Source organism: Falco punctatus, assembly GCF_963210335.1.
Source record: "Falco punctatus genome assembly, chromosome: 11".
NCBI lineage: Eukaryota > Metazoa > Chordata > Aves > Falconiformes > Falconidae > Falco > Falco punctatus.
The window spans coordinates 7,167,971-7,191,206 of NC_137591.1; the positions used below are offsets into that span (position 1 = coordinate 7,167,971).

The window sequence follows — 23,236 nt, forward strand, 5'->3', positions numbered from 1 at the left end:
TATCTGCTGTGGACACCTAAACTGGGGAATGGCAGTTCAGATTTTAATAAAGCCACTTTTCTAATGCTATTCACTGAAGCTCAATAGTTAATGAAGCACAACAAAATTGAAGTATTTTAAGCTGTATTACAAAAGCCTTTTCCCTCTATATTGCTCAGTTTTTGTCCAGCTCTTGCAACATCAACATTTCATTGTTTTTCCAGTAAGTCTTCCAGCGTATATGGGAACTATGCTTCTTTTTGTCTTATAAAACTTTTCAAAACAGCAGACAAAAATTTTTTTCGGGCTATAGGTCCAGACAGTATGAAAAAGTGAGCAAGGAACAGGCCCAATTTTCTGTATTTTGCAGATGACCTTTCATACAAAAAGTATATTTCTATATTTCAGCACTTGGTGGTTTCAGGAGCCTGCAGATGCAAAGTGTCAATGTGGGTGACATGATGAATATTTTCAGTATTAGTTTTGGAAGTACTGGAGTACGAAGAATGCTTAAAGAAGGCTGGTTAGATGATCTCACGAGACTGAAATACCCATTACAATGCACTGCAGGTATTACAACCCACTTAGGTAGCCATAACATGTATGTGAACTTCATACCTTTAGCTAGTTCCTAAAGACATTAAGAAAATCAAAATATTTCTCAGCTAATTTAATAAGCAGAAGGTAAAATTTTTGCATCTTTAATAATATACTCTAAAGCTAAAATACCACTGCAACACATGACTCATGTTTGCACTGAAAGAAATGCCACTAGCAACAGGTTGGCCTCTTAATGGAGAAATGTCGGTGCTGTGCGGTGTGGTTCTACTCAGGCATAGTGCAAACTACTCTGTACACACAGAAACAAACATGCCAGGCAATCTGTTTTTCTTAAGAGTTCCAGTGCGGTGCATTCTTTCCTCAGAAAAATCCTTCAGAAGAGATGCTAATCAGAGCCCAAAAGGGAGTGCAAACTCTTGAGCTCTGTTCATACGTACAGCTTCTTCTCTACCACAGCTGACTCTTTGCACAATCCAAAATTAACAGCTGAGAATGTCTTTCCAAGAATCAAAATGTGATGATCAACCAAGGGAAAAAAAAAAGCCTTTGTGTATCCGGAACATCTATCAATATGTGCTATAGAAGTGTTTTTCCCTGCTTAACATATTCTGGTGGGAAGTTTCCTCAAAGCAAAACCCAAAATCAGAACAGCAGGAATTAGAGAAAGGGATTCAGCAAGCAAGTGTAGGACTGGGTCCTGGAGTCAACAGCTACATCTAGGTGTAGGCTCTGGAATATTATTGCTGAAGTTACTTGCAATTGCATGTACAATTTGAGTAACTGGACATGCAAATAACCTTTCATGTAGGAACTTTCATGCTAATTAGGCAAGCAACTGCATGAACATTTGCATGCACAGAGTACATGCCTAAAATAACTGAAAAAAATTAGCACACATTTTCAACTCTTTCCTATACTAAGATACAGGCTCAGAAATCTGGGCAGTGTTGATATTGGACCATCACTGAATTTAATAAGCCAAACATCTGGAGATTTCTGAACCTCTATTTTATAACCACATTCATAAATTAAGTTACCAATATGACACAGTTTTCAGATGTGTATGTTTTTCTTGGAAAAGACGTAATATATTTCAGATGTAAAAGCTATATTGTCTATTTGAAATCTCATCAGTTTTAACTAACAGGTTCCAAGCTGTTTCAAGTGTAACATTTGTCTATGACAACCATTTACTTTTGTGTATTTACAGTTTGTATTTTAATAATTTATTTTTTAGACAGTGTGTGGAAGGTGTAAACAGGGAAGAAACAATCCCATAAATTAATAAATGAAAAATAGTAAAACTGTATGTGTTCAAAGTACTGTCAAGCATACAAATTTAAATTGGAAAAGATGACAACTGAAAATGAAGAATCTTTAAGTGCCACTGGTAGCCATAGCAACCATAGCTGCTTCAGAAATTAACGTGATTTAAATATGGTCAGTGCCTGCTTAGTTTGTGAGTGTAGTTATTTAACAATCTTCTGAATAATTTTGTATTCTGCACATTCTACCAATACAATAATCTTAACTAGCACTTTGGTTGTTTGATAACTAATATAAGGTGCTGGTTGTACTGGCTGCCCTCTGCTTTTACTGAATTAAGATGTTTCCAGAACCAGCCTCCAAATCAGGCCATCATACTGGACCTTAACGTAAAAACTCTTGACATAAATGCAGTCTTGTCTGCTGTGTTAAACCTTTTTAGTGCTGAATCAGTTGCACGTATAGGGAGGCATAGCTACTCTAGTTACCTCAGTTATGAATTAAAATTAAAATATGTGGTAGCACAGCACACCAAGCTCAGAAAAGGCTGAGCAGCTCAGTAACTAGTGGCTGCCTTCTGCCAAACTCCTTACTGCCATTTCTAAACTTGTTAGCTCATAAAACCAGCAAAACTGGCCTTCAGCTATAATTACCGCAGTGATGAAGGCATAGGAATGTACCCAAAGAGCCAATAACTTACCATTATTATTTCATTTTCCAGAGACAGGTTTAGAACAATGATCAATGTCCTGGGAGATGCACTGGCTGCTGGGATCATGGCCCACATCTGCCGGAAGGAGTTTATCAAGGACGGTGACGAGGTAACAACCAATGCCATGAGCCAGGCTGTGCCAGCACGTGCCGTATTACGGCAAAGAACCTGCGAGCTCTCAGCCTCCAACATTCGTTTCATCTAGTTTATAAAAGGTGTTCCAGAGAGGGGACAGAATTGGGCAATGTGCTGCTTAGCCAGATGGGTTGGAGGGGTCCTTTTCCATGAGGTTCATGCCAAAAGCCACTCAAGTTCAAAGCTTGCCAGCCAGCTGTGTCTGGTGCACGGGGGCTGAGAGCAAGAGAAGCAGCTGCACTGCTTTGCAATGTATGAGGCGCTGGAACTGTGGGTCCCATAATCAGTACCCAAACTTTGACTGGCCAGTAAATTGTCCTTCTAAAACTGTGACCAGCAATAGAGCAGGGGGAGGTAGAGGTACTTATGAGTGTGTATATGCATAAACAATAAGCTCACAACAAAAGCAACTACCCTGGTATTTCAAGCCTCTGTGTTAGCATAACCTGAAGCTACCATCACAATAATTTCCTTTCTGGACTAACACAAACACATTGCTCCATTCTAGACTTCACTCTCGGACATCTTCATGCCTTCTACATTTAATACAAGTCCCTCCTTACACCTGTTTTTCCTTCTCTGTATCTTTACTCCATACACCACACATACCTCTGTATTCTGCCCCTGCCTCCCTCCACTCCTATGCTTTTTTTTCCTTCCTCCTTGGCATGCATCATTTAGTCTTTCCTTATACCAGGAACTCCTTATCCTCTTCCTTCAAATCCTTTACAAAGGAGATTCCTTATTCCACTAGCCCATCATGCTTGGAGGTGCTAATCTCCAACCATTTCAGCTCATGGCAGACTCTCACTACCATTATTCCACACAGACAGAATAGCTCATGAGAAAAATTCCTTCATCAGAACTGATTTTCACAAGGCATGTTTCATTTCTGTGCATCATTTGTAGTAGTCTATCTTTCTGGTAAATCCCATTGTCATCCCTTCCTGCAACACATATTTAAAATTCCTGCTCTTTCAAGTTTTATATAGAAAGACAGACCTTATCCTCTGAGGTACTTAACACCTGCAGTAATTACTGATGACAGGATTAGGCCTGAATATATGGGTTACACATACAGCTAGCTAAAAAAATACTAAACATACAACCTAATGGTAAGGTATGTAATCCATTACAAAGCCAGAAGTGTAATCTGAGTTCCTGCATAACACAGGCCTCCTGACATTTCATTGCTGTATTTCGAACTCAGTCAGAACTCAAGAAGAGATATTTGAAGAATATAAAATCCCTCATAAGGGATTATTTAGTCATCTGTGATGAGATTTTTCTTTGCATCATACTCTAGAATGGTATTAAAATACACCATTAATCTGCCATACGTTTTGGCTGCATAATTCGTAGAGTTAGTAATGTATACCCAAAGGCCAAATTTTCTCAGCTGCAAGCCCACTTCTTTTCTCTGCCAGTATTTGCGTCTTATTTTCCCCATCAGAACTTCTGGTTTGATTTAAAGGACACTTCAATATTTAACTTATGAATCAGTCAATAAAATCCTCTTTATTTCTTTTGAAACAGTGCAAACTGAAAAGACAGGTGTTAGTTTATTGGGTTAGAAGAAAGGCAGAAGGCAACAACAACTGACTTACTGGTCTATGTGACTGTACTCCGGAGCAAGCATTGCCCACAGCTTAGCATACTGAGCTTGTATCTTTCAAACTTAGCCCTGAAATTCTAAGCTTTATTTACCCTACTTATATCGCTTTACTGATGCAAGCAGTTATTACTGTAAGTATAAGTTAAATCAGAGTTGTGACAGAATTTTCATTTTTGCATACTTAGAGACATCTTCACTTTATCTAGATGATGCAAAGATGGCTTAGTGTATATGAGAAACAGGTCCTGGAAGTCTGTTGGAGGCCCTAGATAATCCTGGTGAATGTAAAGCAGACCACAAGCTTTCCAAGTAAAAAATTCCTTTCCTGTTGTATACAGCAAACAGTGGCAGTATTCCAGATCTTAATGCTTTTCACATAGGTGCCATTGATCTGTGAAACTAAGCCTATTAACGTCCATCAGATTGTGGCTTACCAGAGAAATGGCTGTGTGAAGACCATGAATGAATCTCGTGGACCAGAAACAGTGAAAGGGTTTCAGCACCACATACCCGTACAAGTGGAGCAAGAAGAAAGTCCAGTGGAGAATCACACTAAGAAATCCAACAGTAAAGACCACTGCACTATTGAAATAAATGAACTAGAAACAAATGTGTAACTGCTACACTCAGTGGTATCTCATACCGCAGTGACCTGATACCCAATCTCTACCTCACAGCTGGAAGAGGGACTCTTTGCCTTGAACAGGAAAATGTGGAATTACCGCCACGCTGCTTGTACTGGAGCTAGGAGACCAGCTGTGAACGTCAGGAAAGGCACACAGCTTGCAAGAGGCATGGGCTTCTTTAAGTGGAAGATTTTAATACTGAAAAATTAACTAATGGACGACTACTGTTTTATTCTGCACTCACTTGACTCCAATATAGTATTCAACGCTCCTTTGGCTTCTTTTTTTTTAAGCTTTTTTTTATTTGACCCTTTCTGATTTTCTAACCAAAGCCTTTTTTTGTGAATGTCGGTAATTATGAACACTGTATTTATGTAGATTTTTTGCTATGTGAAAATGTTTTACCAAAACTGCTAAAGGTACTAATTTTGTCTAATATTTGTTAAATACAGAGTTTGTGCTTAGTTTTAGAACAGTGGTAAGAAAATCACACTGATTTCCTGATCTCAAGGGGTTACGTATATTACTAAAGAACAGTAAGCAGAAGTGAAGCAAAGCATGCATTTTTGCAAGAAAGCACATTAAGGCAATTCTGACGGGCAGCCCTCAGACACAGGCATTCAAGTGTGATACACAATACAAAGAATTCCTAGGTCACTGCAGAGCACAGTTTGCCTTCCAAGTGCCAGATTTATTAACCTTTTTTTAACCTAACTCTTCAGTAGAGTCACTACCACGTACATGCAGTGGCAGAGGTGATGTGAGCCCTAATCCATAAGCACTGGTGCTAATGTGTCCTCTCCTGTAAACTGTAGGCTGTTCTAATGTAAATATGTATAAACCCAAAGCTCAAACTTGTGAACCATATACTTCATCCTAAGGACAGACTGAGCACAAACTGAAACCTGATGATGCTGAGCAATATTGGGGTTTTGTGGGGAGTTTGCTGTGGAAACCAGCCCATTATTTTTCATAATTCAGTGGCTGATCTACATTGACAGTTACTCCCTTTTCACTATTTACTGAATCTTTCAGTTACAATAAAATCTGCTGAGTATGTTTCCAATGTTTGTGATAGAGAACATTTTTAATAAACCTGCCACTTAAAAGCAGGCTGTCTGTGCACTTCTGTTAGTGTCTCCTTATTTCTCTGCTAAAATGGAGAGTGGAAGTGAGGAGACCTTTTGAAAGTTGGGATTTGATCCAGAGATTACATACTAGTTCATACCAATACACTTGAAATATTATATTTAGCTACATGTGGCATATGAGTTTCAGATAACACATGCCTGGTATTGCACTATGCTGTAGAGAAAAAATAACCTCACCTGTAGAGAAAAAAATAACCCAGTCAAAAAGGACAATTTCCACACTCACCAGAAGTACTTCATGCATATGATTAATGGTTTTCCTGGGGTGTGCATATTCACCTCTTTTTTGAGGGCTCCTTCTTTTTCTTTTTCATGCACTAATTAGTTGCCTCAGAGGGCTATAGCATAGGTAGTTTAAATACCAAATTGTAAAGCCAGAAAGAACAATCATACATCTTATTTGCCTATAATCCCTCAGAAAGGATGTATTAATTTGAAAATATATGTAGTTGGTAACTATTTTCCTGATTTGATCCTAAAGTGAAAACAACAAACACAGAACACCAAGAATAGGGAAGAACTGAAATGATTCAGAACTATTTGCTTCTGAACACGTCCTATAATAGACCTGCTCTACAGAGTGCCATTAAAATGACTGATTTGGGAGAGCTGAGGCTGGTCTGTATCTCTCTGAATGGGCAGAAGCGCTAAATGACAAACACAGCATCTGATACTTTAATCTCAGCAGCGCTGGCAGCTCCAGGTCCCCTTCATCCTTCCCCAGCTGTCCATTCCTCTGTGCACTGTCTCCCCTCCTCTCCCAGCTGTACAGACCCAATTATTTATGAGGCCAGACGAAGAATCGGATGAGAAGTATTTTTAATTCAAACCAGTTCACATATGTTTTCAGCACAGTCCTAACAGACAGTTGTGTCAACACAAAGGGGTGACACAGGGACAAAACCAAGCAGCCAGGGATGAAACAGCATAAGCACTTGCGGAGAGGGCAGGATCTCTGCATGCTGACTTTGCCAACAAAGAAAACGTAACATAAAGTTTCAACTTCACACAGCCCATCACAGCTATGTGAAGTGACAGTAAAATCCTGCCAGTCATCTATCACTTTACAGTCACTTTGCGTAGATAAAAATGAAGAGGCCAAGCAGATCCAAGATTTGGAATGAGTAGTTCCAAACTACTAAGTGGGTTTGGATGAGTCTGCCCACACACCATTCCAATGTGCCACAGTCTGCCAAGCAGAAAGTGCTGCCAGCCTTACCACCAGCACCTTCTCCAGCCACCTACAACCTCTGGCTAACTACAAAGTGCAAATCCTTTTGCCTGCTTGCCTGAGACAGCTTACTTAGTCTGACACTCTTCAGCTTAGCCATGTCTCAAGAGGTCTAAGCCAACTCTAGTGCTAAGAAGCTGTGACTTCTACAAGTAGAACTTCAGATGAAGTAAACCTCTAAAGACCAGAAGAAGCCGCTTGTTGTCCAACATGAGTCCTACACAACAAAGAAAAACATAATTTTGCCCTTTACACTCTGCTAAGTAGGGAATGTGGAAATCTCATGTGTGAAGGCATGTTTTTATGGAATCAACAGGCTGTTTTAAAATTAGCCTTCTGTATTCAAACCCTATTCAAAGAGTGTCCAGTTTTGCTCTGCAAATTTGAAATGCCCTTTTTTTCTTTTTACATATTGTTTGGATCTTTAAAACTTGGGTTTTATACCAATATGTGCCTCCCATTCAGCTGGGAGGAAGGCAGTGGTCCAGTTTCTCACCTGACCTTTATCATTTGTTGTATCATGTAGTGCTAAACACAGGCCTACGTCACTTCAGCTCTTTGTTCTGGTAAATATTAGTTGCTTAGTGTGGTGTGACTATGACTGGAACATTTGACTGCTACTACAGTCATTCTGCACTGAACACAAGACACCACTGTTAACTGGAGAGAGGCAAACACTGAAGTTAAAACCATTTTTATGGTAAGTTTTCCTCCATGTTAGCTGTTTTCTGTGTCTCATGGTGTTTGTTGTCAAGCAGCTTGACACATGGTGCAATTAGGCTAGCAGTAGGTGCCGTATCATACTTGCACGCATGGATCTGTTCACATTTTCCAGCTATAATCACAGTTCCTTCCAACAAAAATAATGAAGCAGTTGATTATGGAGTTAAAGTGTAAGCTTTGTGTTGGTAAATATGCTTCTCCTACTTTCAAAGCATAAAAACAAACATGTGACCTTTATAGTTTCAGAACTTTCATATTAAAAAAAATCAATCAACCAATCAATCACTAATTACAACAGTTTGCATGGAATACTTTCAAGTATATGTGGAAAGAACATATTTCTTAACTGGCAACATTCAACCTTATTTTGAAGTTGCCTCCCCTTGCTAAAAAGAAAGGGAACTTTGCCAATTAAAGTATACTCAAGACACCCTAGGGGAGAGTGTTGAGGAGGGAGAGAGGATAATTAAGAAAGGTGGTGCATTGTATACAACTATGGAAGAAATAATTTGGGAAGTAAGCCAAATTAACATATACTTACCAGAGACCGTTGTTTTATCCTTGTTAATTTGCAACTGTATTGCTCTAGTGACACTACTGAGAGGCAAGAAGCCACTCCAGATTGTTGTGGCATAAAATATCATTAAAGACATCTTTAACAGGTTCTTGAGGATTTTGCAAACACCAAGGAAGTTTTGAAGTGTTGAATTGCTGTAATAAATCCTTGTGCAAGAATTAGAACTGGGAGGAGACATAACCACAGCACTTACGCATCCCACTAAATCCCAAGAGCTTTTGGCTGTCATCCCAAATGTTTATGGAACTAATGTTTATGGAAAAGTTTATGGAACTAATACAGTTAGTCATTTTCTCAGCTAGACTTAATTGATGTCACTTAAACAACTTAATTGCAGCTAAGCTTATTTGTGCCACCTGAATATGTATCCCAACATACAAATAAGATATTCTAAATAATTAGCCAGAGCATTAAATTGTTATACTCCATGCTATACTAGCAATTCTAAAGCACTTAGAATGTACAGTAAGTCTGTAACTTCCCATTTGATGAGGTCTCTCAATTCTACAACATTTATTTTCGTCCCCTTGTAACAGCAGCAAACTCATTTGTAATACTTTCAAAGCAGACAGAAAGCTTCATCTTCAAGCCAGATGCATAGTCTTGGAAACGACCGCAGTCCTGCCTGTGTTTTTCATAAAAATGAGGTAACTACTAGCAGAAGGTGGTTGATGTGTGCAAGCAAAATGTGTAACCTGGGAAATGAATTGAGTCTGGAAAACTCAGGCTGCCTTTGATCTTGCCCAATGCTAAGTACTCCTGGGTCTGTGTCTCTATTGAATGACCAGGTGCATTTTTACATCAAGACAGCTATCTTTCATTACAGCCACAGTGGCAATGAGGAATTGCTGGGTTTCCCCTCCAGGCACTAAGCTAGCTGAGATCACAGCTCTCCAGCTGAGGACTAAATACAGTAAGGAGAGAAAGCAGCGTAGGTTTTTCAGCAGGGATTTTTCTTAAAGGGATGCTACTGCTGCCTATCTTGCAGTAGGGGATCACATCTTTTTGCAATAGTAATAGCTGGAAAATGTCTGACTTTGCTGCATTTGGAAAAGGGGCCCCAGAATAGACAAATTTAATGTATTCATTCACTAAGTGCCAAGCTGCAAATGAAATACATGTATTAAATTTCTTGCTTTAGCCTATGATTGCAGATAAAACTAAGGAGGCAATATATGCTCAAAATTACATTCCTCACTAACTACTTTGGAGCATACTGATTGATATTTCTGGAATTTATAGGAGGGTTTGTCCCACAAAACCCCAAATGGATGAAAAAAATAGAACAGGAAGGGTGGCCACTGACTAAGTGCAGGTCATTATTCACTATCACAGATTTCTCATGTGATCTTTTGGTCAAGTGACCACAAGAACACAGGGTTTGCTTTCCATCTGTAAAGAGAGAAAAAGTAGTTTTCTAATTCAGCAGGGTGTTGCATGGTAAAGATAAATCACCTGAAGACTGAGACCGTTACATAACACATTAAAGGGGACTCATATGATTACCTTGGATTAGCCACTTCTCCCTCTCTGGATGCACAGGATCGCTACTCACAATACTCACAGGAGTTGCCAGGCTCCTGTTTTAAGTGACAAAACCTCAGATTCCATCATTTATGAAGTAGCAACAGTTGCATCCCCATAGCCTAGAAGATGATATATGGGAATGGATTTGGCACAGCTGAGACTTTTGGCAGATTTGTGTCACAGGATATTTTAGATATTTTACAGGCTGTCAAAGTAAAATCATAGCAGTCTGGTACTGAGAGAGTGGTATTTTAGGGAACAAATAAAGAAGGCTTCAGGAAGACAAGATGGTGAGTATTGCTAGGTGAAGAGGAAGAGTGTTTAATCACTTATTCTCCTGCAATAGAATCAAACCTCCTTTCCTGGCTGGCTTCAAGATAAAAAGGTACCAGCAGCTGGAGATGTAGGGATGGAGCAAGCCATCCCTTTCCTCACAAAGCTTCTGCTTGTGGACAGCCACTAAAGACAGGTCTGCAGGTACCCACAAGCATCTGTGACTCACTGGCTACCCCATCACAACTAATTCTTGGCCACCTCTCACTTACTGAAAATTATCGGAACAGACTATGCAGTTAATAGAACAACTCTTTGCCTTCTCCTATTTGTGCTATGACGAAAACTTATTTGTATTCACAAAGACTTCTGGTGGTAGGGCATCCTGGCCTTTCTTCCAAACTAGCATAAAGCATTCAGTCCAGCACAAGAAGGAACAAATATTGTTCCTAAAGTGTTTTCAATTAAGGCACTACAAACCCCTAGACTTCCCATGCCACTGAGAATTACAGTTGTGCTCATGGTAGGTCGCAGTTCTGCTTTTCAAGTTCCATCATAGGAGTTTGACTTCTGTAAGGTACAGAGTTCTGCATCTGTTGCTTTAAAAGCAGTCATCTTTCATCACAAAGAGGTATCTGCATTTCATTTAGGAATGAAATGTACGCTTGCATGTGTCTGCACACAACGCTAGCTGAAAGCCATTATTTGACCCACCACATGAAACTTACTGTAGTTAACTGTTGCTTTTGAACTTTCCTAATAAGGGTATAATATCTCTAGCTTCTCCCCACCCCCACCCCCACGAAGAAGCATATTTTAATAAGATGGAAAAAGCAGGGGAAGCAAAACAAGAAGTGTTTTATGTTCGCAGATATCTCACATTACATCTGCTACAAATTCTGTATGGGCTAAATGGCAAAACCAAAAGAAAAACAAGACTGACCTTGAGATGTTTCATTATGATTTCATTGCTTCTAGTGGTTTTATTGGGTTTTACCACTAGGCTATTAAAAACATGTGGAAATTATACAGAACTAAGTAAAACTGAGTTTTTTCAACCCTAATCTTCCATCTTCTTTTCCATTTAAATATTTCAAATAGTTCTTTTATATTTCATGACTTTTCTTGAAAACAAACTCAAAGTACAGAGTTTTGGGTAGTCTATATTTTCCTTATAGTTTAATCAGTAAAGGTATGATCTTTGTTTTAGAAAAATAATCCAATCTTCTAGGGTTTTTTTAATAGAAGAAAGCATTTCTCTGACATGAAATCCTTCCTAACCAAATATCTGGGGAGAAAGAAATCAGGATGGCCAGGAGGGTATCAGTCCAGCACTGTGGCTGGAGCTAGCTTGAACAGAAAGTTCAGAAAGGAAGTCTCAAAACTCTCCGATGGAGAGAATTTCCTCTATGACTGCTCATTCTCAGTTGTTTTCTCACTGGTGCTATGTGCAGGGCTAATGTACAGCTCCATACTATACTTTCTGCTCAAGTAATCTGCAGCTCTCCAGAGTAAATTTCACAAAAGGTACTGGAGATTATCTGCATCCCAGAGATTTGTTTGTCCCCTCTCTGAAAGCAGGTGGGAACAACCTAGAAGACTCACTTTGGTTGTTTGTACCTGGTTTGGCATTGGAAGATTCACTGTCATCAGTCCTACCTGCTTTACAGAGAGAGTAGGGACAACCAAAGTGCGTCTTCCAGTGCCAAATCTTTTAAGCTGTGGATGATGAGGGTGCCTCATCAACAGTGCAGCAACTCTACCTTCTTCTGCACATCAGTAAAGTGCTTTGAGTTTTATCCTACTGCTGCATTTGAATTAAACAGACCCAAAACAGAGGTCCACCATAAATAAGGGGAGAGACCTATATAAGTGCTATAGAAGTAATCAAAGTTAATTTTAATCCTGTGTAAAAGATACAGCCTAAGTAAAGATTTCTAAAAGCTAATGTCTTTGATGACTGTCAACAAACACACAATTATATCCTAAGTAACAAAAGCATGAGATTCATTCATTTCTTGTCTGCAACTGGAGCTGAGAATATTGCAGATCAATCTGAATTTTTATCAGAAGCAACATTCTCAGAAGTATCATAATCCTATGCTAAAAACAGATTCTGGAACTACCATGGGGAAAACTTGAGATAGCCTGTACAACTGTGCATTAAAACAGCCTTTGCCTGATTCAAAACCATTTAAAGGACTTTATTGATGGACTGTTTAATGTCCTTGGATACTACTGAAGAATTTTTATGGAAACACTTTGTATACTGGATTATTAGAACACATTTATCATCCACTGCCTCCACATATATCTCACAGCTGGCTGACTTTACAATAGCAGTATGAATCAGAGCTACAAGGCACACCAATATTTTCCTCACTAAAGGAAACTGAGTTCTTTAGGGAATTTACTCACTGTTCTTATATTAGCAACATAATAAAGCAATTACAATAACCTCCATAAATTAATCCCATTAGAGACTGAAATATCTTTTAAAAATAGGGCTACATTCATATTACACAAAACTTGATATACATTTAAGTTTTTAGGACAATTATTCCCAAACTCAGGAAGAAAGTCTCACCAATATAACAGCATAAAGTGAAATCAATCAATAGGATATTGGACCATATCATAGAAGCTTTCCCAGAGACTGCTTCCTGTCAAAAATGTTAATTGTGGAATATGTCTATATTCTTACTATGTTTTTGTAAGCAAAATTTGTAAAACTGCTAGTGGGCTTAGTCAACATGGTGACGAACAGCATCATAAACTAAACCCTTACTGACCATCAGGAACCACTGTCAAAAGAGAACGACTGTGATGTTTCAAAGAGATTCCTCCTGCCTCTCCACTCTGTGTGGACCACTGAGGAGCAGAAAAATGGTAGTCAGGTCCAAGGGAGGAGCTTTATTAATGCAGGTCTGTAGCCTTACTCCTGCACATACCTAACTTCTGCTACTCCAGATCCTCAGCCTTTTCAGAAAAAAGTCCCCTCTATCTGTCTTGCAAAGCAGCAGAAGAGGAGGAAGGGGTTTGTACCACAGATGCCTTAGGAGCAGGCCCACCAGCTCGACTCTCCAGCACCTGCAAGAGTTGCAGGATCCTCTCCCCCACCATCCTTTTAACGGATAATCCTGTAGTATTTATGGGAGGAAGTGAAGAAAAATAACCTCCAAGTCCCCAAAGCAGCTATACTTTTGTTCAGAAGATACAGCAGATCTTCACCCCGGCGCGGCTGACCCCGTGGCAGCTGTGAGGAGGGTGGCTGGCAGCTCTCCGGGGCAGCAGCTGCGCAGATGCTGCACTGCTGCCAGAGGTCTGCAGCTGGTGGTTCCTTGGGAGCTGCCGCCGCTTCCCCAAGGGACCACCTTGCAGCCTCCCTCCTGCCCCACCACACCCCTGTTCAAATTTGGCCAAAAGTTTTTCTGTGGAGGTTTTTGTTGGGTTTTTTTTTTTTCTTAATTCATTTTTCCTTAGAAGAATATCTGCTTACTGTGTAAAGCACCTTTTTCTCATGAAACATAACACTTGAACCCCAGAGAGCACAGCACGGCATGTCAAGGCCCTCGAGGCGGAGCAGAAACCCCCTCACCACACCACAAAGGCCCTTGGCCTCCCCCAGCCCCTCAGCCCACCTCCCTCCCTGGCAGCATGGCTGCTGCTGTCCCCCACAACTCACCCCTCTGCCAGCTGAGGCTGGGGTCAGCTGGTCACCAGCAAGGTCCTGTCATTCCTTGAAGAGGGGCTCACAGGGCACCATCTTGGAGGAGGGAAGGCCTCGGCCTTGTGCCACCTCCCTCTGTGCAGCGGAGCCATGGCCAGGGCACCTCCTCTCCTCACAGCAGACGGGACAGCTCCAGCTCCTTTGCAGGGACTTTTCCCTTCTCTCCATTTGGGGCAGGAGGAGCCCTCCGCTTCTGTGAACATGGGGAGCAGAAGGCAACAGGCTCTCTCCAGGTGCAGCCTGGCACACAGCCCCTCAGCGCGGGCCCTGCAGCCCCACCTGGCACCCTGGGAGGGAAACAGGCCACAACCCTCTTGTGAGGAGATCAAACTCCTGGAGACACAGTTATCCTCCGCCTTTTTTCCCCGAGCTCCCCCAGGAAGCTGCTGGGGTTAGCCAGAGGGGAGCAAAGGTGGGAGTGGGCGCTGGGTGCCCCAGCCTCGGGGTGAGGGGGGAGCCTGAGGGAGCAGGGACGAGGGGGAGAATGGCTGCACAATGGCCCCTCAACACTGCAGGTGCAGCCGGGCCCTGTGCCCACCGTCCGCAATAAAAGCTCGTTATCCAGGGGCTATTTTTGGCACCCATTGAGTTCTTGATAGCTCATGTGCCGCATTTGTACTCCTGTGGCTGTGACAAATCGTATCCAATCTCAGAAAAATCCCATTTCCCCGCCATTTTGTGCAGCATCCTCTGTAATGAGGAAATGTGGCCTTTGAAAGAAAAACAGCAAATAAACTCAGACCCGGGCTGCACAGAGAATCACGCACAAATACCAAGCATGTGCAAATGCATACTTAGGAATAAAGGCACCAACTGAATGTTTTAGACTTCAATTTTTCACTATCCATACATCTACCCCAACCTTAAAAACTTTCTATTCCTCTCTTTGCCAAATCCAAGCAATTCACTGGAAGAAAGTTACAGGAAAACAACAGGTCTGCTGCCTCTTCCTGGCCCAACTTTGTGGCCCAAGGAGCAGCCAACTTCCCAGCTCTCCTCATTTTCGTTAAAGGAAATAATGAAGTTAGACCCTGTTGCTGGGTCCTGCTCCACCTAAGGTCTGGGCTGGACCTCTGGATTACAGGTACCACCCACAGCCAAAAAAATATGCCGGTTTAGTCCCATAGACTTCTGACTGTTCCTCATCATCTCTCATGGAGCCTCTTATTCCTTTGAAAGAAACAAACGACCATTTTATTTTGATATTTTTATGTCCTATGTCATAGTTGCTGATGATACCAGGTAAGTGAGGAACCAAGCTTGTGGCTCCACCTCATCGATCTCTTACAGGATAATGAAGACATTCCTCTTGAGGTTCTGAGGCTTTTACTGGAGAGGGTGTATTTTTTTTCCCTTTTTTTTTTTTCTGCTGGAAAACTGTCCCCTTTAAAGGACAGATTCAGCATGCAATTATTTTGAAATTAACCTGGAAAAGCATTTCCTAACTCTACTTGGTCTAAAAGGATATGCTCCTTCATCTATAGGTGGATCTCCTTTGGCAAAGGCTGATACTTAATTAAGAAGTTTAACAGTGTATGTATCATCCTGAAATTTTGGGCCTGATTCTACAAGGTGTTAAAATCTACCTTCACCCCTGCATTCACCACATCAGACTCTAAAGGCATTCAAAGGGATTCTGGGGCACATGACTTCTCATAGAATGAGGGACTGAAGTTTAAGGATAATCAAGCAGTTTTCCATAAAACTGTACAAATTTGCATATTCTCAGCTTGATCAGGAGCATAATAAATTGGTCTGTTTCACCAAAGACTAGCAGAACTTCCACTGGGCTTTGCTGGAGATAGCTTGTTGATCTGAACTATATTCTGTAAATATTTTATGTAGAAATCTATCCCAAAAGTCAGTTGGAAGGCTATTTTATTGTATAGCTGAAATTCAAAAATGTGGGGGTTTTGCAATTTTTAGAGCCAAGCTTTTTTTTTTTTTTCCAGGAAGCAATCTTTCCTTCTATGATTCCTGATCATGTTGAATTGTCTAAGGTAGGAAATATCAGATTGAAATTACTGTCATGTGCTATGGGAACCCAAAGGAGAGTGCAGAACCAGATCTTCTCTAGACGGAAAAAACTTAAGCCAACTGTGTTTCCAAGTAAATCCTGGAATGCAGTATGCAAAACAACATGTGTTCAATCAGAAATCCTCAAAAGAAAAGACCATTTCATGAAGCAGATTAGCTGCCTCAGATGAAGGACATTTTAATCAAATAAGCAACTTGCCATCCAGGTACCTCTGTAGGTCTTTTTTTCCTTGGTTTCTTTATTTTCCATGATACCAACGGGAGCTGAGAATACTCAACACCATAAAACACGTGAGGCTTTAAGAGCATATGACAGCAGGCACTGTCTCCAGAGTTGAACTAAACAGAAATTTCTCTTGTTTTCTCTTAAGATGCCCCACATTCACTTATCTCTTTTGCTTCATTAGTCTCACTTCAGACTCTTAACGTGAATGATACACAAGATGTGAAAAATTCTACCACATATATTAAACTGCAAACTGTTACTCAATCTCCTGGACATACCTTCAGAGACATCCACACAACTCCCACATGGGCAAACAACGGCAAGACAAAAACCTTACCAAAGCTCTAGAAGGCAGACATACAGATTTTTTATATATATTCACAACAGCATTTGTTTTATCTTAAAACCTTTCTAAAACAGGCATGTACTGCAGGCTTTGGCAGTAGAGATAAAATATTATGGGATCCAGCCTTACTTTTTTTTTTGCATCCAAATATACACATTGTTAGAGGAATAGTTGCATCCAGAATTATTACTGCTGCTTGATGACCAAAATGCCTCATACACTGCTCCACACATGAAACTACTGTTGATATCCATCTCGCCTGATCAGCAACAGCTTCTTTGAGGTGGAGGAAAAGAAAAGAAGCATATACATGGTTCACTTAAGATGCAGTGACAAAAACAGCATTTGAAGGCATGTGTTCAAAACAGTCCCATATTGTTATTACAGATGGAAACAGTGAAGGAAGAGAAACAGAAGAAACAAAAGCCAGCTTTTGTGAGTTCCAGAGCAATCCCTTATGATCCGTGGTCTTGTATAAGATGATTTGGAAGCTTTGGAAAGGCATTCAGGGTCTCTCCCTGAATAAGGCACTGTAACACACTGTCTTCCATGAGCCTGGCCCAGTGCCATGACAGTTTCTGCGTAATTCATTGCACATTTTGCTAAGTGTTCTCTGTATATCTATATAGATATATACACATAGACATATATGTAATTTTCCGTATGCTTTCCTGTAAAACATCAGAAAAACAAAATCAATTACATAATGGAATACAGAATCCAGAATATGCTAAACATAGTACCTGCTGACATGTCACACGTGCCCCAAACTAAACAAGAGATGCACTGATTCAGAAATTTTATGCACTTTAAGTCTGTAGACATAAATTATTTCTTCTCTCACAAAGTTTTCATATAGCCCAGCCAGGAGTTCTAGTGTTTGACTTTCCAAGAAGCTTCTGCCCTTTTCAAGCCCCATTATCTTTTCAACATATTAGCACTATTCCTAGTAATTCCTTGTGTCATTCTCCATGACAAAATATCCATTAGGGACAAAACTAAACATTTTTTTCTAGCCTTGGAGTTTACATCTCCAAAAGTAGACAGTAGTGTCTTGAACCTCATCATCTTTGAACACCAAATGCTTAAGAGATGCATTAAGCACTTCCCTATTCTTCTAATGGAAAAATGCACGTTCTTCAAACATCATTATCCCTTCATCACTTCTTCTGCCGTTGAAAAGAAATAAGGTTCAGCTAGAGAGATTGAGTGGCTGGCCAGATTGTTTACGGAATAGTGAGATCTTAAGTTCAATTACCAGTCTGGAATCAAAATCAGTAGCAATCACAACCTGTAACTGGCCAGAGGCCTTTCAATGAATCTGGATGAAGTGAGCAATGAACCCTCACCAAGACTTACCAGCAGCAAAAGCACAGGCTGTTGTGAGGACTGGTTATCCTGGACCAGCCCTGCATACCACCTCCAAAACTGATCTGAAGCAGATATTCTTTCCCCAAGAAATATACCAAGTATAGAATTACCTTCCCACTCCAAGTGGTCAGTACTTGAAACAGAGGTTATAATCTTAGTGCTGTGTTTAAACAGACACCGATGGGTCTATCCTTCTTTTATTTGGTTCATTTTTTTAACCCATTTTCAGCTCACATGGTCTTCTGCATCAGTACGCTTCACAGTTTGTTTTTTTTGTTTTCCTTAACTCGCTGCTTAAAAATACCATGAAATACCGTGTCATTTTCAGTTATCAGAATTAGTAAATAATGACCTTCACATTTACCTATTGTGCGGCTACAAGATGAAGCCACTATGAACAGTCCACTGCCTGTGACAAAACACAGATATATACTATTTTTTTTCACAAAATAATGTATTTTCAACCCTTTTTGATTCTGCATTTCCCAGTCATGTTTTAGTGGCAGTCTTTGAGCCTAGGGCTCAGACACCCACTTGTTTCAGTCATACTTGTGAATTGGGATTATTTACACAAGAGCCTGAGAACTGGGTCCTTGATTTAACTAAACTACAGCTGTTACCTCCCACATGATGTGATTGTGTGAATTCACATTTTATCTCAGTTCTTCTTCCTCTTCCTCATCTTCCACTTCCTCTTCTGAGTCATCTTTATTCTTTGAACTGTTGCTGAATTCAAGGTTCCCTTCAATATCCAGTACCTGTAAGTGCTTTAGGTTTTGGAAGGTACTTTCCTTCAGTGCTCCAACTGCAATCTTATTAAACCTTTAAAAAAAACCAAAAAAAGGCCTTCCTGTCAAAATAAACCCATTTTTATATCCAACAGAATTGTTCCTAGATGAGACTAGGAAGAAACCATTCTCCAGAGTTACTCGAACTTACGCTAACTTTTCACTCACCCACAACAGTACTCTAGAAGTCCTGACTCCTCTGGATGGAAAAAGGAAGGGAAAGCAGGTACTGATTAGCAAGCAGGCAAATGCAGTGACTGAACAAAGTTTGCTGACAGCACTGTATCATCGCAAAGGACCTTGCAAGAAAATACTGGGAAACATTAGGTATCTTGCACTGAATTCAAGGTCACTGACTGAGCTTTCAAAAAAACACTTTTCCCTGCCCCAGTCCCTCTTCCCCCTTCTAGAACTGTATTCTGCAAAGAAAAAAAAAAATCATAACATTGGAAATCCTCCCCTACAAATTCTTTCTCTTGGTATTTCGCCGTTTCCTTCCCAGAGAGGAAAGGCATCTGCTCCATAGCACACATTTCAAAGTGTAACTTGATTTTTCATGAGATTCTGTGTCTTCCCTTGATAGTTTGATTCTTCTCCCAAAAAACTCAAAATACTGGTACAAAGTATCCCTTTAGAAACAAACCAATATGCGATAACTTTTCATCTGTTATTTGGGTTTCCAACAATATAAACAAACCAATCTGCAATTTAAGAACCTCTCACATATACTGCTTGGTCTGTTACTCTCAAACATGCTTAAAATTTTATTCTGTCTAATACTTCAGATGTATATTATTATTTCACATCACTGCAGTGATTAATAGCCACCCATTAAGAAATACAACTTCGCTTGGGTGGAGTTACCTCCTAAATATGTTAGCAAAACAGTTTTGCAAATTCCTTTTTTCTCTTTATATAGAAATATAGAATGTGGTATGCGGTTTCTGGTTTGCATCCAAGCATTCACTAAAATCTCATAAATGCGAGCAGCTGAATAGACAGACTGCTCTAATTTACACCAGACTTTGTAATTTTATTTGCTTGGTATAGAACCATTCATCCAAAAAGTTATGCTTCAGAACTATCCAGAACTACAGAATAGTTTAGTTGCACACAGACAAAATAAGGCCATATTTAGTCTGGTGCAGCAGGCAGCCTAGGCTTTTTGAACACATCCACTGGATCAGCTTAATCAAATATTCTGTAAGGGTTCATAAATTACTTCTAAGCAATATTTTCAGTAACGTTCCATCAGATTAAAACTGAATATATTACTAAGCCAGATTCTTGCTTCACTTCTTGTGGTATAAATCACTGCTTAAATCAGTTACATTACTGTGAGTTTACATTATATGTTAAAAAAGTTCAGTATCTGTCACCTATAAAAACAAAGTCCTTGTCCAACTGACAGAGTAGGAAAAAACCCAGAAAGGTTTCTAAACTTAGTTACATAACTGTCACAGTCGTAACTTGTCATTTGTTTCTGACAAAACCATCAACGGAATACACACAACTTCAAGACTAGTCATACATGCCTCACTAGAGGGGGACTTTGCCAAAAGCCAGGGCTAACAGACACAGGCAAAGCTACAGTCCTACAAGTGGACTGTAAACTTTTAGCTCACAGCTGAATACTGGAATATGACATAACATTAAACATTAATTTCCCAGAATTTCTAACATGCCCAGTCCATTCTAATAAGCAAAGGAAGGACAAACTCTCCGAAGAGAAAGAGCTTATTATGTGTATCCATGACTTTTCTGAGCATAGTTTCATCATACATTACTGTAAAACAAAGTTGTTTATTTAGAAAGTTAAGATTTTAAATACTTTCTAAAAAGTAAGCAGTTACAAAGTGGATTAAAAAGAAAAAAATCTTGTGTGCTGAAGTGGAAACTTGACCTTACCTGAGGTAAATCCCCTTTATTTTGGGTGTGGATTCAAAAGCATTCTCTGAAATCGTTGTGATCTTGTTGTTCTGAAGATACAGATATTCTAGAGATTCTGGCAGGTCTGATGGGATAGAAGTCAGCTGGTTGCCAGCCATGTCTAGTGACTGCAAGGAAGAGACAACAAGGGGCCAAATAAATAATTGAATTTAAATATTATCAGCACTCCAAAAAGAGATTTTGGACATTTTGGACATTTGACAACAAATGAGCTTCCAAAGGCTGGCTCTATACACCACCACCACACCCCGCCTCCTTTGGAAGTTTATCCATTGCTTTTTATACATATACACATAAGTCTATAAAAATACGTACATACATATATATGTACTTATAAAAAAACTTAGTATAGTAACAGTGAAGAAGTGAGACGTTTATGCAAAGCTTATCCAGGATTTTTTGTTTGAAAATCAACTGGAAACAGGCTTTATTTTTTGTATGGTACAAAAATTGGTGAGTCCTGCTTCAGAATCTCCCTTCTGGTGAGGTCAAGAAAATGACAAACACTGTGTACAGTGGAAACTACAAATTGTCAGCTGTGCAGAAAGGTTCAGTTTGAGTTCACAGTGGAAAAAGTGAAGTGATATTTATTATAGCATAAACTAATTTAATCTACCTCTAATTTGCATCAAGGTAAGTGTGGCCATGGCAACTCTGCTTTCTTACACTACTAGTTAGCATCATGATTTCACAGGAGACATCATGCTGTTTTGTTTAGGAGTTCCAACATTTCTTTATCTCTGTCCCCAGGCTTTAGCCCATGCCTGCTTTAAGTGAATTAAAAGCAGACTGGGTTTCAGATATGCTTGATATGACGTGCCTTTTGATATTCCTTGGAAGCTGCTACGGCAAACGCTTCCCTAGCTCAGGTTAGTGAATACTTATGAGTTACGCATAAAAACATATGGAAATATTCTAACATGGAGGATGTATGAAGACATCAGGACTAAAGGCCATGATCACTTCTCAGATTAATCACATTCAAGAAAATGGATCAATACTAGCATTTTGTCATGCTGTATTGCAGCATTTTCATAGCACTGAGCTGACACAACAGTTACACATTATTCAGAGTCACACTCCTACAAATGATTGTCATGATTTCAGTGTTTTCAATTTCCATATAGTCCCAGTCTGGCAAACAATTATGTAAATGCCTAGCTTTGCAATTGCAGATAGTCTTCAGTGATTTCCATGGAAACAGTGTCACTGAAGCGTATGCGAAGTACACGCATGATCAGGATCTTATGTGATGGTTATTTGTCAAATCCACTCCAGTGCACCAACTCATAAACCAATTGCACAGTTAAGGCCTTAATGATAAAAAAGATTCATATATATGATCCTGGAAACAGGTAGTAAGTAACACTGTTCCAGAAAAAAGCAACAGACAAAAATGCATTGTTAGTCTAACAGAATTTTAAGTCTGTGCTACTATCTTAACCTTGTTTAATATGCACAGGGTTTGCTGTGGGGTAGGTACAACGGAAAGGCCAATATTTGAATCAGCAACACATTACTCTGGTTTGACACTGACTACAAGGGAGTGACAGGAGAATAAAAGTAACATGAAGTAGCTATGAATCAGGCCTTCTGAGAAGGAAAGCTTGCCATTCCAACCAGCAACTAAAGCTGCCTAACAGGTCTCATGACCCACTTTTGTTCGAAAACAACAAACAAATCAGGTGACAGTGCCTACATTTTATTAAGCACTGCAGTGAAATAATTCCAGCATCTGTAATGCCCAACAGCATCTTCCCTCCATACTACTTTTCATCTTAGATATATTTACACCCCCACACCCCAACAGCTCTACAGATACTGGTGCTGCATTGCTGACACATGTTAATTGAAAAACAACCTATTGTTTACTCCCGGAAACAACCGAAAGGGAAATGTTCACATAGATAAACATTTGGATTGTCTGAAAACACACTGGGGGCCAGTGTGACATACGCTTGATGTCCCTTACCCCTGCTCTACTCTGAGATGTACAAACTTTGCCAGTACAGTGACCTAACCATATGCATCCTAGATGGTTGCCATATGACATAGGTAATACCTTCTACTGCGGGAAACAGGCTGTTGCCTAAAAGGAAATGCAAGACAAATCCTTCAGCCAGCATAACAATTCTGAAAGGTCATTTTGCACAGCACAAATGTGATTGTTCCTGCCTGCCTTATGGTTTGTGTTTAACTTTCTCCAACAATTAAGCAAATGAGAAGACTGCTGATTGAATCCAGACCTCCTAGCTGCTATCCAGGTGCCTTAGCCAGCTGAGCTGCTAAATCCTACAGCTTGGCCTGTCTGACTATAAGCTGATGTGGGGGCTTTGAGAATTAAGAGTGTTTTTGTTTATGCATTCCTTCCTCCTGCTGTCTCTCTTCAGAGCTGATTTTAAACCTTTTGGG

General features: G+C 39.9%; 2 protein-coding genes across 6 annotated transcripts in view; one reads left to right on the forward strand and one right to left on the reverse strand.

The window, feature by feature from the left end:
- SLC1A7 (solute carrier family 1 member 7) overlaps nt 1-15,926 on the forward strand; it is a 65,685-nt gene extending 49,759 nt beyond the window's left edge. Inside the window, exons 10-11 of one of the 3 annotated variants that reach the window (XM_080406286.1) lie at nt 2,528-2,627; nt 4,946-15,926. In XM_080406286.1, the coding sequence (XP_080262412.1) occupies nt 2,528-2,627; nt 4,946-5,104 (259 nt within the window). In that variant the 3' untranslated portion in view covers nt 5,105-15,926. Of the gene's footprint in view, nt 1-2,527; nt 2,628-4,648 lie in introns of all 3 variants that reach the window. The other 2 variants (XM_080406284.1, XM_080406285.1) reach the window with 2 other exon arrangements.
- Nucleotides 15,927-16,296: 370 nt separating this feature from the next.
- The window catches only part of PODN (podocan), a 32,142-nt gene continuing 25,202 nt past the window's right edge, over nt 16,297-23,236 (reverse strand). For all 3 annotated transcript variants that reach the window (XM_080406278.1, XM_080406279.1, XM_080406280.1), the window contains 3 exons: nt 20,783-20,931; nt 18,707-18,908; nt 16,297-17,386 (listed from right to left, as the gene is read on the reverse strand). In XM_080406278.1, the coding sequence (XP_080262404.1) occupies nt 18,740-18,908; nt 20,783-20,931 (318 nt within the window). In that variant the 3' untranslated portion in view covers nt 16,297-17,386; nt 18,707-18,739. The remainder of the gene's footprint in view (nt 17,387-18,706; nt 18,909-20,782; nt 20,932-23,236) is intronic.